General features: G+C 49.5%; 1 protein-coding gene across 1 annotated transcript; it reads right to left on the reverse strand.

Moving 5' to 3' along the window:
- Window positions 1–1437: 1437 nt before the first annotated feature.
- On the reverse strand, window positions 1438–4652 carry LOC119932886 (DELTA-thalatoxin-Avl1a-like). The gene is made up of 2 exons (XM_038752011.1): window positions 4552–4652; window positions 1438–1861 (listed from the first exon to the last, which is right to left on the reverse strand). Exons 1-2 carry the CDS (start codon window positions 4650–4652, stop codon window positions 1438–1440), a joined length of 525 nt encoding a protein of 174 aa, XP_038607939.1.
- Window positions 4653–18702: the final 14050 nt, after the last annotated feature.

Consider the following 18702-nt stretch of genomic DNA (forward strand, 5'->3'; position numbering starts at 1 on the left):
TAACAAATACCATAAAAGAAAAAGCCACGTTTAATAAGTAGATTTAATAGGGAAGAAATACTCACACCCTGAACTTTGACTAGAGACCCAAGAATAGCTGCACGCGGGAGCCTCAGAGAACCCAGAGGATGGTCCACACGACTGGCTATCGGGGGGTCTCGATAGCAAGGGTGAAGTAGCCCATTCTTCTAATCTGTGCTGGTTTGACTCACAGCAGTAGAGGGAGAAGGGCTATGGGTGCGTTAACGCCTTGGGAAGTGCTTAGTACAGTGCTCTACACACAGTAATCGTTCAATAAATACGATTGAATGAATTGGGTAGTATCCTCCCAACCAAGGCCGGCATTTTCCCCACAGTCCAGACGTTTGTGTTCGTCCTTGCTGTAGAAGATGAGGATGACGTTCCTGGAGTTGGGCCATTCTGCGCCTGGTGCAGGGATGGGGTTATCCTTTATCCGGGGCCTTCCCCCTCCCAGGAATCTGAATCAAAGGGCCCACAGTTCTCAGGTTGGCACTGGGGGATACGTGATGTGTTCATTTGGGCCTCATGCACTAGATTGGGTAAGAGCCCTCATCGTTATTCTTCCACAGTATTCCTCTTACAGGGGGATACAAGCGAACCGGGTTGGATACAGGCGGTTTCCCACATGGGACTCACACACACGATCTTGGATACCGTCACAAACCTTATCCTGTGTGCTTACATCTGGTATTAGTGTGAACCGTTTCTCGTGCACTCAATGCCACCCCAACAGTTAGTACAGTGCCTGGCACATAGTAAGGGCCTAACAATACCGAGGGAGGGGTGAATAAAGGGACCAAATCCAAGTGAAAGTGTGGTGCAGAGATCTCCCTAAAATCTCCCCTATTTCAACTCACCCATTTTTCCCAGCAGTATCTCTAGAGGAGATGTCCTGTCTTCTCTCAAAATCTACTCCCTCCACCTGCGCATCTGTCAGTGCAAAGATAGGCTTTGCAAAGTTACCAATGATGAAAGGGATGCAAAGGTGAAGTTTCATAAGTAGATTTAATAGAGAAGTAATACTCCCACCCCGGTCAGCACAGGGGGACGCAGACGCAGCTTCCCGGGAGGCCCTCAGGGAACACAAAAGACCGACGATGGTACAGTCATGGTGGCGTCTGAACAGTCACACCCCAATCAGGGCAGGGAGACCCAAGCATAGCTGCGTGGGGGAGACGCAGTAGCACAAAGGACGGTCTGCATGACCGGACATTGTGGGGGTCTCAATAGCCAGGAGAAGCAGCAGATAGTAAGCTCTTAAGAAACACCTCAATTATTATTATTATTATCATCATTTTCATTATGAAGAGGGAGCAGGAGCAAGAGTAGCCGAAGGGATTGAAGAGAGGACCACTGTCCTGTCGCAGCCTAGGGGGATCAGTGGGGCTCGGGATGGTCTGGTCAGATACAGACCGTTTAATTCATGAGATCCACATGTACCTTGATCACGGCCTTGCAATCATTGGACATGGTGCCCAAGACGCGGACCCCCTTCGCCCTCAGGACCAGGGACTCCTGGCTATAGGTCAGCTGACTCTTGGCCATCTTGATGGAGCCCTGCTTCTTCTCATTGTAGATGTAATCGAACAGGACGTCCAGCTCCTTGTTCTCCATATCCTTCTCGAAAAGGGCCAAAGCAAACTCCACGTAGTAGAAGTTGTAGTTGAAGGGGTTGGAGAACAGGATGGCCAGGTTAAGGTCTTCCCCGATCTTGTAGACCAGTAGCCCCACACTCCCCCGGGCGGTGTAGGCGGTTTTCACGAAGATGCAGTGCTCCTTGGATCCCGGCCGGATGATGGGGCTTGGGGGGAGGTGAGTATGACCGCTGTAGCAGTAGGTCCTGGGGGGACACAGACAAAGAGGATATGAGCGGAACCATCCTGGAGACTATTTGGGCACCTTCCCATTGACCTCCAGAGCAATCAATCAGTGGCATTTACTGAGCGCTTACTGTGTGCAGAGCACCGTACTAAGCACTTGTGCTTCCCTGGAAACGCAGGGAAGGAACGGGGAGAACAATAATTTTGGTATTTGTTCATTCATTCATTCAATCACATTTATTGAGTGTTTACTGTGTGCAGAACACTGTACTGAGCACTTGCGCTTCCCTGGAAATGCAGGAAAGGAATGGAGAGAACAATAATTTTGGTATTTGTTCATTCATTCATTCAATCATTTATTGAGTGCTTGCTGGGTGCAGAGCACTGCACTAAGCGCTTGGGAAGTTAAGTGCTTACTATGTGCCAGGCACTGTACTAAGCACTGGGGTGGATCCAAGCAAATCAGGTTGGACACAGTCCTTGTCCCACATGGGGCTCACCGTCTCAATCCCCACTTTACGGATGAGAGATGAAGTGACTTGCCCACGGTCGCACAGCAGACAAGTGGTGGAGCTCAGATTAGAACCCATAACCTTCTGACTCTCAGGCCTGAGGTCTATCCAGAAGCAGCGTGGCTTAGTGGAAGGAGCCCAGGCTTGGGCGTCCGAGGACAAGGGTTCTAATCCCGGCTCTGCCGCTTGTCTCCTGTGTGACTTTGGGTGAGTCACTTCACTTCTCTGGGCCTCAGTTACCTCATCTGGAAAATGGGGATGAAGACTGTGAGCCCCACGTGGGACAACCTGGTTACCTTGTATCTATCCCAGTGCTTAGAACAGTGCTTGGCACATAGTTAGTTCATAACAAACACCATTATTATTATTATTATTATCCACTATGCCATGCTGCTTCTCTAAAGAGACTTGTCCTCCCCAGGACCCCAGTGACATCATCCTCCGCACATCCGCCAAGCTCGCTCTCTTCCTCCCTTCAAAGTCCTACTGAGAGCTCACCTCCTCCAGGAGGCCTTCCCACACTCAGCCCTCTCCTTCCTCTCCCCCTCCCCATCCCCCCCACCCTCCCTCCTTCCCCTCCCCACAGCACCTGTATATATGTTTCTACAGATTTATGACTCTATTTATTTTACTTGTACATATTTACTATTCTATTTATTTTGTTTTGTTAATGATGTGCATCTAGCTTTACTTCTATTTATTCTGATGATGTCTGTTCACATGTTTTGTTTTGTTGTGTCTCCCCCTCCTAGACTGTGAGCCCATTGTTTGGTAGGGACCGTCTCTATATGTTCCCAACATGTACTTCCCAAGCACGATTGAATGAATGAAAATCATCTCATCCCTGATGAGACCTCACGCCGTGCCCACCCCTTCCCCGCTATCTTGGGCAGGGCCTGTTTCCCATTCCGTTGGAGCAGAAGTGGCATCCAGGGGCACCTGCAGAGGCCGCAGAGCCCCCAGGGTCTGCCCCAGGCTCAAGGACTCAGACCTTTGGGCCTGCAAGAGGACTCCGTCCGGGGCCGACCAGAGACAGGAAGCCTAGACGAGCCCAGGGCTACGCTGGCGACGCTGTCCTCCGGGGGTTTGGCATCTGATGAGCTGAGCTGTGGCTGGGAGCCAGGCAACTCACTGAGGGCAGGGCATTTGGCCAAGAGATCAGGCTGGGGAGCAGGGAGATGCCGGCACACCCCATGACAACCGGTGGGGAAGGGGGTAGCTCAGGCCCGTTTCAGCCTTCTGAGAAACTTGATTGTCATCCCACTCTACATAGACCTCGATGATGGCCTTGGCATTGCTGGACACGTTGGCGATGACCAGGGGCCCCACTCCTTTCATGACCAGGGGACACCGGCATTCCCAGAGCCTCTCCGTGGTGGCCACCTTCAGTCACATCTTCTCCGTCCCACTGTAGATTTGCTTGAAAAGGGCTTTTTCTCCCCAGGTCTCCTCTTTGCTGCTGGAGCGGGCCATAGTGAACTCCACTTCGTAGAGGTCAAAGGTGTTGGAAAACATGATGGCCAGAGTGTGGTCCTTATCTTGTACACCAACCCCCCATGTTTCCCCAGAAGGTTCCCCTTGGCAGCAGGAGGGATGATGGGAGGAGGTGGGGTGAGGGTGTGGCCAGCAAAGCAGTAGGTTCTGGGGAAAGCAGATAGAGGAATGGTGGGGCTACCTCAGAGGCTTATGGAGAAGCCTGCACCGGTGGAGAAATAATGGGGAGCGGAGTTCTGACCTACAGCAATGCCTGTGACATCGCTCCTAACCAGAGCTTCAAGGAAGAAAACATTTCGGAGAGTGCAAGGCCCCAGCTGTCCGCCACATTGGCTCAGAGACCGAGAGAACTCAGAGAACGGAGGCTTCTAAGAACCAACCGCAGGGCAACCAGAGTGTCGAGTATGTATTAGTGTGTGCACCTCTGAGTGTGTCTGACCGACTTAACTAACTCTGGGCTCTCCTTTTAAGACCTCAGGCGACCTCCCCCTCCCCCCAGCTCATCTCCCCCAGGTCTGGAAGTTCTTCCTTTGGTCCTACTCTATCTTTCATGCTGTAATGGGGGCCTCTCCCCCCGGGGGGCAGCCCTAGAGGAGGATTCATCTGGGAGGTGACCAGGGCCACCCATGACCCTCCTCGGGGATGGGAGGGTGGAGGGGTCCAGTTCTAGGATTGACTGGAGAAGCCCAGGGGAGCGTCCTCACCTGACAGAGTGAAACTCGATGTTCGTGTGGTTGGTGACCTCGATCCCCACACATCGCCCGGAATTCACCTGTTGGATCAGGTGTTCAAAGCTCTGCGCCATGTTTGCTTCTCCCCGTGGGCCCACCAGCCATGTGGGGCAGGTGGAAGAGGGCTCCGTGAGAGACTGAGAGGATGGACCTCCTCCACAGTCCCTTAATACCTGCAGGGCTGGGGGGAGGAGCCAAAAGCCTCCTCTCTTCTCTCCTCCCTTCTTTCCTTCCCTCTTCTTTCCTCCCCTCCCCCTCCCTTTCCTCCTCCCCCACTTTCATTTCCTGGTTTCTGAGTCCCAGGAGCAGGTCCAGGAGAGAAATTCCCTGGTCTGGAGAGGCCCTCACTGGCCCCCAGGGTTGAGGAGCCAGAGGAGAGGGCCATTGGGATAATAATATTATCAACTGTTATTCATTCATTCATTCATTCATTCAATAAATCGTATTTATTGAGCGCTTACTGTGTACAGAGCACTGTAATAAGTGCTTGGGAGAGTATACTGTAACAATAAACAGACACATTCTCTGCCCACAATGAGTTTACAGTCTAGAAGAGGCGAGACAGACATCAATACAAATAAATTAATTACAGATATTCATTCATTCATTTATTCCATCGTGTTTATTGAGCACTTACTGTGTGCAGAGCACTGTACAAAGCACTTGGAAAATACGATTCAGCAACAAGGAGCGAATCCCTGCCCACAATGGGCTCACAGTCTAGAAGGGGGGAGACAGACATCAAAACAAATAAGCAGGCATTTATGGTGTTTGTTAAGCACTTACTATGTGCCAAGCACTGTTCCAAGCGCTGGGGGAGATATAAGGTAATCAGGTTGTCCCATATAGGGCTCACAGTCTTAATCCCCATTTTGTAAATGAGGTAACTGAGGCCCAGAGAAGTGAAGTGGCTTGCCCAAGGTCATACAGCAGACAAGTGGCAGAGCTGGAATTAGAACCATGTCCTCTGACTCCCAAACCCGGGCTAAGCTACACTGGATAAGTGCTGTGGGTTTGGGAAGGGGAAGAACAAAGGGAGCAAGTCAGGGTGACACAGAAGGGACTGGGAGAGAGAAAAGGAGGGGCTTAGTCTGGGAAGGCTACACTGAGGAGATGTGCCTTCAGTAAAGCTTTGAAGGTAGGGAGAGTAACCGTCTGTGGGATTTGAGGAAGGAGATCATTTCAGGCCAGAAGCAGGACATGAACTAGGGGTTGGTGGCAAGATAGGTGAAGCTGAGGCACAGTGAGAAAGTTGGCATTAGAAGAGCGGGATGTGCGGGCTGGGTTGTAGGAGAGTAATGAAGTGAGGTAGGAGGGGGCAAGGTGGTGGAGTGCTTTAAAGCCAATGGTGAGGAGTTTTTGTTTGATACGGAGGTGGATGGGTGATCACTGGGGTTTCTTGAAGAGTGGAGAAACATGGCCTGAACGTCTGTGTAGAAAAATGATCTGGGGAGACAAGTGAAGTATTTACAGAAACGCTCTGGGCATTTCATCCCCCTCCTCAAAAACCTCACCTCCCTTCTGTCCTTCTCCAGCCCAGCCCGCACACTCCGCTCCTCTGCCGCCGCTAACCTCCTCACTGGGGCTTGTTCTCACCTGTCCCACCATTGACCCCTGGCCCACATCCTACCTCTGGCCTGGAATGCCCTCCTTCCTCACATCTGCCCAACTAGCACACTTCCCCTCTTTAAAGCCCTATTGAGAGCTCACCTCCTCCAGGAGGCCTTTCCAGACTGAGCCCCCCTTTTCCTCTGCTCCTCCCTCCTTCTCCATCGCTCCTACTCCCTCCCTCTGCTCTATCCCCTTCTCCGCCCCACAGCACTTGTGTATATATGGACGTATTTCTTATTCTATTTATTTTATTAACGATGTGCGTATATCTATGCTTCTATTTATTTTCACTGATGTTATTGATGCCTATCCGCTTGCTTCATTTTGTTTTGTTGCCTGTCTTCCCCTTCTAGACTGTGAGCCCGTTGGGTTGGGATTGTCTCTATTTGTTGCCAAGTTGTACTTTCCAAGTGCTTAGTACAGTGCTCTGCACATAGTAAGTGCTCAATAAATACAATTGAATGAATGAGTGAAAAGTATGGACTGGAGTGGGGAGAGACAGGAGGCTGGGAGGTCAGCAAGGAGGCTGATGCAGTAATCCAGGGGGGATAGAATGAGTGATTTTATTAACATGGTAGCAGTTTGGATGCAGAAGGAAGGGCAGATTTTAGCGATGTTGTGAAGGTGGGACTGCCAGGATTTAGAGATGGATTGAATATGTGGGTTGAATGAGAGAGAGAGAGTCAAGGATGACATCAAGGTTACAGGCACGTGAGACGGGAAGGATGGTGGTTCCTTCTACAGTGATGGGAAAGTCAGGGGGATGACAGGGTTTGCACGAGAAGATAAGGTGCTCTGTTTTGGATGTGTTAAGCTCGAGGTGATGGGAGGACATTCATGTAAAGACGTGTTAAAGGCAAGAGGAGACGTAAGACTGCAGAGAGGGAGAGAGAACAGGGCTGGAGATGCAGAACTAGGTTGAATTTGAAGCCATGTGAGCGAATGAGTTCTCCTAGGGAGTGCGTTTCGATGGAGAATAGAAAGGGACCTAGAACTGTACCTTAAGGGACCCCCACAGTTGTGGGTGGGAGGTAGAGGAGGAGCCCGCAAAGGAGACTGAGAATGAACAGCCACAGAGATAAGAGGAGAACCAGGAGAGGACACTGTCAGTGAAGCTGAGGTTGGACAGTTTTTTAGGAGCAGGGAAGTGGTCCGCAGTGTTGAAAGCAGCTGAAAAGTTGAGGAGGATTAGGATGGAGTAGGAGCAGTTGAATTTGGCAAGGAGATCGTTGGTGACTTTTGAGAGGACAGTTTCTGTGGAGTGCTTTCTTACTTTAACTCTGTCCTCTCCTCTGCCCAGCAAAACTGTTTCTCTTCCCCTATTGACCCCCATGCCCATCACCCTCGCCAGTTGTTCCAGGACTTTGAACTCCCTCCTCAGGCCCCTGTCCCCCCGTCTCCCCCATCCCTTGCCCATAATGATGTGGCCATTTACTTTATTAAGAAATTTAGCACCATCAGGTGTGAGCTCCCTAAAATCACTCCTCCCTCTCCTCTATCTCCCCTCCTCCCTGCCCCCTCTTCAACTTTCCCATCCTTCCCAACAGCTATCTCCAGAGGAGATCTCTTGCCTCCTCTCAAATGCTACCCCCTCCACATGTGCATCAGACCTCTTTCCTTAACACCTTATAGAAACTCTTGCCCCTTCCCTCCTTCCCTCCTTAGCAGCCATCTTCAACTGTTCACTCTTTAATGGCTTCTTTCCCACAGTCTTCAAACATGCTCACGTATCCTCATCTTAAAAAACAAAAACCTTCCCTTGACCCACAATTTCCTCCAGTTATCTCCCCATTTCCCTCCTACCTTTCCTCTCCAAACTCCTTGAGCGAGTCGTCTACACCCGCTGTCTCAAATTCCTCTCCTCTAAATCTCTCCTGGATCCCCTCCAATCTGGCTTCCATCCCCTTTGCTTCACTCCGCCCTCTCAAAGGTCACCACTGACCTCCTTCTTGACAAATCCAACGGCTCCCACAACATCCTCATCCTCCTCGATCTCTCAGCTGCCTTCAACACTGTGGACCACCCCCTTCTCCTGGATACGCTATCCTACCTTGGCTTCACTGACTCTATCCTCTCCTGGTTCTCCTCTTATCTCTCTGGCCATGCATTCTCAGTCTCCTTCGCAAGCTCCTCCTCTCCCTCCCATCCCCTAACTGTGGGGGTCCCTCAAGGTTCAGTTCTCGGTCCCCTTCTACTCTACATCTACACTCTTTCCCTCGAGGAACTCATTCACTCTCACAGCTTCAACGGCCATCTCTATGCGGATGATAACCAAACCTCCATCTCCTTCCCTGATCTCTCTCCCTCTTTCCAGGCTCGCATCTCCTCCTGCCTTCAAGATGTCTCTACTGGCTTCTCTACAGAGAAGCAGCGTGGCTCAGTGGAAAGAGCACGGGCTTTGGAGTCAGAGGTCATGAGTTCAAACCCCGGCTCCGCCAATTGTCAGCTGTGTGACTTTGGGCAAGTCACTTAGCTTCTCTGTGCCTCAGTTACCTCATCTGTAAAATGGGGATTAAGACTGTGAGCCCCCCGTGGGACAACCTGATCACCTTGTAATCTCCCCAACACTTAGAACAGTGCTTTGCACATAGTAAGTGCTTTATAAATGCCATTATTAGTATTAGTACTTGGATGTCACCTCAAACTTGACATGTCCAAAACAGAGCTTCTTATCTTCCCATCCAAATCCTGTTTTCCCCCAGATTTTCCCATCACCAGAGATGGCACCATCATCCTTCCCTTCTCACAAGCCTGTAACCTTGGCGTTATCCTTGACTTGGCTCTCTCATTCAACCCACAAATCCAATCTGTCACCAAATCCTGTTGATCTCACCTTCACGACATCACTAATATCTTCCCTTTCCTCTCCATCCAGACTAGTACAGTCACTCATCCTATCCCACCTAGATTAGTGCATAAGCCTCCTTTCTGATCTCCCAACCTCCTGCCTCTTCCCACTCCAGTCCATACTTCACTGTACTGCCTGGATTATCTATGGCACAATGAGAAGGTTAGCACAAGATGAATGAAGTGTGAGGGCTGGGTTGTAGAAGGAGAGAAGGGAGGTGAGGCAGGAGGGGACAAAGTGATGGAGTACTTTAAAGGCAAGTATAATTTGTACTTCCCAAGTGCTTAGTACAGTGCTCTGCACATAGTAAGCGCTCAATAAATGTGATTGATGATGATGATGATGAAGTATAAGGAGTCTTTGGTTGATACAGAGGTGGATGCGACCACTGGAATCTTTTGAGGAGTAGGGTGATATGTCCTGAACAGCTTTGTAGAAAAATGATCTGGGCAGCAGAGTGAAGTTGATGATGGCCTTGGCGTTGGTTGACATGGTGGCGGTGATCTGGAGCCCATCCTCCTCCAGGACCAGGGGACACTGGCATGCACAGGAGAAGCAGCATGGCTCAGTGGAAAGAGCCTGGGCTTTGGAGTCAGAGGTCATGGGTTCAAATCCTGGCTCACCACTTGTCAGCTGTGTGACTTTGGGCAAGTCACTTAACTTCTCTGTGCCTCAGTTACCTCATCTGTAAAATGGGGATCAAGATTGTGAGCCCCACATGGGACAACCTGATCACCTTGTATCCTCCCCGGTGCTTAGAACAGTGTTTTGCACATAGTAAGCACGTAAATGCCATCATTATTATGCACAGAGCTTCTCTTTGGCCACCTTCAGCCACATCCTCTCCTTCTGGTTGCAGACGACATCGAATAGGGCCCCAAGGTTTGAGTCGCCTCGCAGTTGCCGGAGAGATCCACAGCAAACTCCACTTTGAAGAGGGAGTTGAAGGGGTCGGAGACCACGATGGCTAGAGTGTGGTCCTCGATGTCGTATGCCGGCAGCCCCACGCTTCCCTGAAGGGAGAACTTTCTTTTCACAAAGATGAAAAATCCCGTGTTCTCAGGACGGATGATGGGAGTTGGAGCGAGGGACTGGCCCTGAAGCAGCAGGAGGGTCTGGGGGAGACAGAGAGAGGAACGGTGCTGGGAGGGGACGGTGGGCTACCTCACAGGCCTTCGGAGAAGCCTGCACTGCCCAGGGGGTGAGCAAGATTGGAGAGCAGAGACTGGGCCTACAGAAGCGCCTGTGACATCATGCTTCATCAGTTAGTCACATTTAGTGAGCACTTACTGGCTGCAGAGTGCTCTACTAAGAGCTGGGGAGAGTACATTACAACAATAAACAGACAAATTCCCTGCTCACAATGAGCTTACAGTCTAGGGAAAAGGAGAGGCGATGACTGTCTTGATTTTCCAGGACTCTCCGCACCACAGAGCTCCGCCCCTGCTCCCAGAGTGATCCCTGCCTCTCAAGTGACATCCAGTCCAGGCCCCTGCCTCTAGCTGGGTGGGCCTCCAACCTGTGTTTTGGCTGTAGCCTCCCACTGGACTAGATGGTTTTCTGAATAATAATAGTAATAATAACGTCGGTATATGTTAAGCGCTTACTATGTGCCAAACACTGTTCTAAGCGCTGGGGTAGGTACAAGTTAATCAGGTTGTCCCCCGTAGGGCTCACAGTCTTCATCTCCATTTTACAGATGAGGTCACTGAGGCCCAGAGAAGTTAAGTGACTTGCCCCAGGTCACACAGCTGACAAGTGACAGGGCCGTGATTAGAACCCACGACCTCTAGATCCCAAGCCTGGGCTCTTCCCACTGAGCCATGGTGCGGAAGGGAAGGGGAGAAGGAGGCAGAGCAGGAGGCTGATAGTCTTTTTCAGCAGCTGCAGCAGCGGGGATCCAGGGCAGCAGGGAGGAGGAGGAGGCAGCCCCGGGAACTAACTAGACTAGGAGCTCTGGTTCCCAAGCTGGCTCTCCATCTCCATTTTTCACGTGGCTCAGTTTCCCACATTGTACTTTTTTTTAAAATGGCATTTATTAAGCGCTTACTATGTGCCAAGCACTGTTCTAAGCGAATGTGTCAGGAGAGGGCCTGTGAGTCGTGCGTGTGTAAAGGGCAAGGCGAATTGTCTTATGAGGACCAGGTGGGCCTGCAGGTGTGCTTCTGGATCCCGGGGCCTGGGGCTCAGAGGCCCTTCCCTCGCCCACTCCAGCCTGCTCATCCTTGAAATGAAGGTAATAATAATAATAATAATGATGGCATTTATTAAGCACTTACTATGTGCAAAGCACTGTTCTAAGCATTGGGGAGGCTACAGAGTGATCAGTTTGTCTCACGGAGGGCTCACAGTCAATCCTCATTTTACAGATGAGGTAACTAAGGCACAGAGAAGTTAAGTGACTTGCCCAGAGTCACACAGCTGACGGAGGAGCCGGGATTTGAACGCATGACCTCTGACTCCAAAGCCCGTGCTCTTTCCACTGAGCCAACAGTGGGTGCCAGAGCTCCGGGTCCCCAGCCGTCTATTTAGCTCTCGGGGCCGTCCCCTTCCCTGCTGCCCTGGATCCCTGCTGCTGCAGCTGCTACTGCGGCTGCTGGAAGGACAGACACCAACCATCATCGACCGCCCCGCTCTGCCTCTTTCCCTCCTTCTAGTCTGGGTGAGCTACCACCAAAACACAAGGTGGGAAGCAGCGTGGACTAGAGGTTAGAAAGTGGGTCTGGGAATCAGAAGGACAGAATCAGAAGGACCCGGGTTCTAATTCCGGCTCCGCCACACATCTGCTGTGCGACCTTGGGCAAGTCACTTCATTTCTCTGGGCCTCAGGTACCTCATCTATAAAGTGGGGATGAAGACTGTGAGCCCCAAGTGGGACAGGGTCTGTGACCAACCTGATTAGCTTGGATCAACCCTAGTGCTTAGCGAGGAATAGTAATAATAATAATGATGGCATTTATTAAGCGCTTACTATGTGCAAAGCACTGTTCTAAACGCTGCGGAGGTTACAAGATGATCAGGTTGTCCCACGGGGGGCTCACAGCCTTCGTCCCCATTTTCCAGATGAGGTAATGGAGGCACAGAGAAGTTAAGTGACTTGCCCAAAATCACACAGCTGACAATTGGCGGAGCCGGAATTTGAACCCATGACCTGTGCCTCCAAAGCCCGGGCTTTTTCCACTGAGCCACGCTGCTTCTCGAATGGTAGGAGGGAGATGGGGCGGTAACTGGAGGGAGCCGGGACGTCAAGGGAAGCTTTTTTTAGGATAGGGAAGACTTGGGAAAGTTTGGAAGCAGTGGGGAAAAAGCCATCGGAGAGCAAACAGTTGAAGATGGCAGTTGGGGGTGGGGGGGAAGGAAGGGAGGGGGCAAGTGTTTTGATAAGGTGTGGGCAGGGAACAGCCTTACCAACTCTGTTACAGGGTCCTCTCTCAAGTGCTTAGTACATTGCTCTGCACACAGTAAGCACTCAATAAATATGATTGATATACTGAGTGTCCGTGAGCTGGGACTGTCATATTCATCAGACAGAGCAACATGAGAGAGAAGCACCGAGGCCTAGAGGATAGAGCATGGGCCTGAAGCCTGAGGGACTTGGCTTCTAATCCTGGCTCTGCCACTTTCCTACCTTGTGACCTTGGGTAAGTCATTTCACTTCTCCGGGCTTCAGTTATCTCATCTGTAAAATGGGCATTAAAAAACTGTGAGCTCCATGTGGAACATGGACTGTGTCCAACCTGACTACCTTATATCTACCCCAGCACTTACTATAGTGTCTGTAGTGCTTAACAAATATCCCTCCAAAAAACAAAAAAAAAACAAAACCCCAAACAGGTGCGAAGAATAGTTCAAATTCAACAAGTGCCCAGAGCCCCGGTCAGGTCAGAGAGGGCACGATTTGGGCGGGGGCAGTTGGAGCTGCAGACGTTGGAGGGCTAAGAAAGATATGTATATATGTCTGTACATATTTATTACTCTATTTATTTATTTATTTATTTTACTTGTACATATCTATTCTATTTATTTTATTTTGTTAGTATGTTTGGTTTTGTTCTCTGTCTCCCCCTTTTAGACTGTGAGCCCACTGTTGGGCAGGGACCGTCTCTATATGTTGCCAATTTGTACTTCCCAAGCGCTTAGTACAGTGCTCTGCACACAGTAAGCGCTCAATAAATACGATTGATGATATGATAAGAAGGACTTAGGGAAGGTGGGGAAGAGCGCAGGACTGGAAATCAGAGGACCTGGCTTCTAATCCCGGCTCTGCCACGTACCTGCTGTGTGACCTCAGACTCTGAGTCCCACGTCGGTCAGTCAGCAGCATTTATTGAGCGCTTACTATGTTCGGAACACTGTATTAAGCTCTTCGGAGAGGACGATAGATCAACAAAAAGACACAGTCCCTGCCCACAGTGAGGGACAGGGACTGTGTCTGACCTGATGAATCTGTATCTACCCCAGCCCTTGGAACAGTGCTTGACGCATTGTAAGCACTCAACAAATGCCATTAAGTAGAAGTCACTTCACTTCTCTGAGCCTCAGCTCGCTCATCTGCAAAGTGAGGATTCAATACCTGTTGTCCTTCTTACTTAGAACGCGAGCCCCAAGTGGAACCTGATTCATTCAATTGTATTTATTGAGCGCTTACCGTGTGCAGAGCACTGTACGAAGCGCTTGGGAAGTACAAGTTGGCAACGTATAGAGACGGTCCTTAACCAGCAGTGGGCTCACAGTCTAGAAGGGGGAGACAGACAACGAAACAAAACATATTAACAAAATAAATAGAATAAATATGTACAAGTAAAATAGAGTAATAAATATGTACAAACATATATACAGGTGCTGTGGGGAGGGAAAGGAGGTAAGGTGGGGGGATGAGGAGGAGAGGAAGGAGGAGGCTCAGTGTGGGAAGGCCTCCTGGAGGAGGTGAGCTCTCAGTAGGGCTTTGAAGGGAGGAAGAGAGCTAGCTTGACGGATGTGGGGAGGGCGGGCATTCCGGGCCAGGGGGAGGATGTGGGCCGGGGGAGGTGAGAACGAGGCACAGTGAGGAGGTTAATCTTATCTCTACCTGCAAGTGCCCAAGATGTATTTCAGTGATACCAGACGTAAGCGCCCATCATTCGGTTCGTGAAGGTGCCAGTGATGTAAGGCACGCAAAAGCTACGCTTAATAAGTCAATTTATTAAGGAGGCAATGTTCACACTCCCTGGCAAGACAGACCGGATGAACAAAAGGGGGAGGGTAAGCGATGTGTTCCCTTCAAGTAGCACGCTCAGTTGTACTTGGGGGGAAGGAGTGTGTCCGTTATACTGTTATATCGTACTCTCCCAGGCACTTAGTACAATACTCTGCACACAGTAAGCACTCAATAATAATAATAATAATGGTATTTGTTAAGCGCTTACTATGTGCAAAGCACTATTCTAAGAGCTGGAGAGGTTACAAGGTGAGCAGGTTGTCCCACGGGGGGCTAGCAGTCTTCATCCCCATTTTATAGATGAGGTCACTGAGGCACAGAGAAGTTAAGTAATAATAATAATAATGGTATTTGTTAAGCGCTTGCTATGTGCCAAGAACTCAGCGTGGGAAGGCCTCCTGGAGGAGGTGAGCTCTCAGGAGGGCTTTGAAGGGAGGAGGAGGACTGACTGCCTCACTGGTTTTCTTGTTCTGCGGAAATCCAGCACACCGAGAGGTAAAACACCTCAGAGGGGACCGCCAGAGAAAGAAGGGTCTCTGACCACTGGACCTCCACAGGTTCATCCTGTGGACCAGAGGTAGAGGGTTAATTGATGTCTTTTGGGAGAGATGAGGAACTCCTCTATCGACTGGGGTGTTGAACAATGTAAGTAACACAAAAAAACAAGCAACCTTTCTGTATTCAAAACCACTGTTTCCTGGCGAGCTTTCAGTTTCTGGAAACTTGGACGGCTGCCAGTCACCTGATTTACAAGAATTGGTGGATTTGTGAGAAATCTCCTCAGAGCCGTCACTTCCTTGTGGACATAACTCTGGGTGTGGATGTGCATGTGGGCGTAATAACAATAATTATAATGACGATGGTATTTGTTAAGCACTTATTATGTGCCAAGCACTGTTCTAAGTGCTGGGGTACGTTGCCAAATGTGGGGCTCACGGTCTCAAACCCCATTTTACAGCTGAGGTAACTGAAATACGTCTTGGGCACTTACTGGTAGAGGTGAGATCATCAGGTTCCACTTGGGACTCAGGTTCTAAGTAGGGGGGACAACAGGTATTGAACCCCCACTTTGCAGATGAGGGAGCTGAGGCTCAGAGAAGTGAAATGACTTGTCCAAAGTCATCATCATCATCATCAATCGTATTTATTGAGCGCTTACTGTGTGCAGAGCACTGTACTAAGCGCTTGGGAAGTCCAAGTTGGCAACATATAGAGACGGTCCCTACCCAACAGTGGGCTCACAGTCTAAAAGGGGGAGACAGAGAACAAAACCAAACATACTGACAAAATAAAATAAATAGAATAGATAGGTACAAGTAAAATAAATAAATAAATAGAGTAATAAATATGTACAAACATATAGACATATATACAGGTGCAGTGGGGAAGGGAAGGAGGTAAGATGGGGGGATGGAGAGGGGGACGAGGGGGAGAGGAAGGAAGGGGCTCAGTCTGGGAAGGCCTCCTGGAGGAGGTGAGCTCTCAGTAGGGCCTTGAAGGGAGGAAGAGAGCTAGCTTGGCGGATGGGCAAGCTCATCAATCAATCGTATTGATTGAGCGCTTACTGCGTGCAGAGCACTGTACTAAGCGCTTGGCACTGTACTAAGCGCTTGAAGCACTGTACTAAGCTCATCAGAAAACTAGGGAACACTTCACGAATTTGCGTGTATTAACGGGGGCCACAGTGGGGGCGGCGAGGCCTGAGGTGACGCCATTGCCTCCTCTCCCAGTTAAGTCACACAGCAAAGACGTATTCACAGCAATACCAGATGTAAACACCCGTCATACGGTTTGTGAAGGTGCCAATGACGCAAGGCAGGCAAAAGCTACGTTTAATAAGTCGATTTATTAGGGAAGCAACGCGGATGCAGCTGTCCGGGAGGGCCGGGGGGGAACACTACAGACCCACGGCTGTATCAGTTAAGGTGGTGACTCAACGGATCGAGTGTAGTGGCCCGTTTACATGGGAACTGATACAGTGGAATCATCCAGCACAGCGACATCATCATCATCAATCGTATTTATTGAGCGCTTACTGTGTGCAGAGCACTGGACTAAGCGCTTGGGATGTACAAATTGGCAACATATAGAGACAGTCCCTACCCAACAATGGGCTCACAGTCTAGAAGACTGTGAAGAAGCGTCACATTATCACTGAAGAGCTGGAATACGATTTCAAATCTTGGTAAGAAGTAGCTGCAAAAATAGAAGCTTGTTGTACTATGATTGGGATTTTGCAACTCAAGTGAAAAACCTGTCCAATTTAGGGTGAACAGCCTCTTCCTGATTTCAGATAGTTCCTTATAGCAGGTCAGTGCCTTCTAAACAATCAATCAGTGGTATTTATTGAGTGCTTACTGTGGGCAGAGCACTGGACTAAGCGCTTGGGAGGTTATAATATGGTTGGTAGACATGTTCTCTGTCCACGACAAGCTTACGGTCTAGAGGGGGAGACGGACATTAAAATAAATCATGGATCTGGATATAAATGCTGTGGGGAAGCTGGGATTTGTGAGTACACATATGTACGTACTCTTGTACATGTTTACTATTCTATTTATTTTATTTTGTTACTATGTTTTGTTGTCTGTCTCCCCCTTCTAGACTGTGAGCCCGTTGTTGGGTAGGGAACGTCTCTATATGTTGCCGATTTGTACTTCCCAAGCGCTTAGTACAGTGCTGTGCACACAGTAAGCGCTCAATAAATGCGATTGAATGAATGAATGAATGAATTTGAACCCATGACTTCTGACTCCAAAGCCCGGGCTCTTTCCACCGTGTGTTCTTTGCATGTGTGTTGTGTTTCTGTAGGTTTCAGATATGCGACTTATATTCTTTAATTTTCAGGGAAGCAGTATGGCTTAGTGGCATAGAGCACGGGCTTGGAAGCCAGAAGGTCATGGGTTCTAATCTCCAAGGCAGTAATGTGCTTGTAGCCCCCCTCCCTCTTCCGTGCATGAAACCATCCCAGCTTAGAAAAATGTGCTGCTTCTCCCTTGGTGGGGGCTAGACAGAGAAGCAGTGAGGCATAATGAACAGTGAGCCCGGACCTGGGTTCTAATCCCAGCTCTGCCACCAGTCTGCTGTGCGACCTTGGGCAAATCACTTCACTCCTCTGGGCCTCAGTAACCTCATCTGTAAAATGAGGGTTAAGAGAGAAGCAGCGTGGCTCAGCGGAAAGAGCACGGGCTTTGGAGTCAGAGATCATGGGTTCGAATCCCGGCTCTGCCAATTGTCAGCTGTGTGACTTTGGGCAAGTCACTTCACTTCTCTGGGCCTCAGTTCCTTCACCTGTAAAATGGGGTCTAAGACTGTGAGCCTCCGGTGGGACAACCTGATCACCTTGTAACCTCCCCAGCGCTTAGAACAGTCCCCCTCTCCATCCCCCCATCTTACCTCCTTCCCTTCCCCACAGCACCTGTATATATGTTTGTACATATTTATTACTCTTTATTTATTTTACTTGTACATATCTATTCTATTTATTTTATTTTGTTAGTATGTTTGGTTTTGTTCTCTGTCTCCCCCTTTTAGACTGTGAGCCCACTGTTGGGTAGGGACTGTCTCTATATGTTGCCAACTTGTACTTCCCAAGTGCTTAGTACAGTGCTCTGCCCACAGTAAGTGCTCAATAAATACGATTGATTGACTGATTGATTGATTGATAAGTGCTTAATAAAATGCCATCATTATTACTATTATGTAGGATAGGAATTGGGTCCAACCTGAGTAACTTGTTCCTACTCCACTACTTAATACAGTGCCTGGTACATAGTAAGTGATAAACAAACACCATAAAAAAAGGACAGACCCCCAGAAACAGATACACACACGCACACACACCCGACCTGGACTGACTCTGTCCGGGGATTCAGCACTGAAAGATTTTGGGGACAACGGGAACATTCAGGCAATCAATCAATCAATCAACCGTATTTATTGAGCACTTACTGTGTGCAGAGCACTGTACTAAGCGCTTGGGAAGTACAAGTTGGCAATTCCAGGAAAGGTTGTATAGTGGGACGGGGAGGGGGAGAGAAGAGAGGGATTTTACAGACTTGATTTTCCAGGAGTGCCCGTGCTACAGCGCCCGACTCCTGGCCCCAGAGTGACCCTCTCCCTCCCAAATGTCATGTCAACCAGTCCCCTGCCTCTGGTAGGAAGGGCCCCCAACAATTGCTGTAGCCGCCCACTGGATTGATAATAATAATAATAATAATGGCATTTATTAAGCACTTACTATGTGCAAAGCACCGTTCTAAGTGCTGGGAAGGTTACAAGGTGATCAGGTTGTCCCATGAGGGGCTCACAGTCAATCCCCATTTTACAAATGAGGGAATTGAGGCCCAGTGAAGTGACTTGCCCCAAGTCACACAGCTGACAGGCGGTGGAGCCGGGATTTGAACCCATGACCTCTGACTCCAAAGCCCAGGCTCTTTCCAGTGAGCCACGCTGCTTCTCGATGTGT

This window comes from Tachyglossus aculeatus, chromosome 10 (assembly GCF_015852505.1).
Source record: "Tachyglossus aculeatus isolate mTacAcu1 chromosome 10, mTacAcu1.pri, whole genome shotgun sequence".
Taxonomy (NCBI): domain Eukaryota; kingdom Metazoa; phylum Chordata; class Mammalia; order Monotremata; family Tachyglossidae; genus Tachyglossus; species Tachyglossus aculeatus.

What these genes read in the sequence shown, in the direction of transcription:
- LOC119932886 (XM_038752011.1), bottom strand. Translation starts at nt 4,652, where the DNA reads ATGGCGCAGAGCTTTGAACACCTGATCCAACAGGTGAATTCCGGGCGA. An exon ending in ATCGAGTTTCACTCTGTCAG is followed by an intron (nt 1,862 to 4,551) that starts GTGAGGACGCTC and finishes GTGTCCCCCCAG; the next exon opens with GACCTACTGCTACAGCGGTC.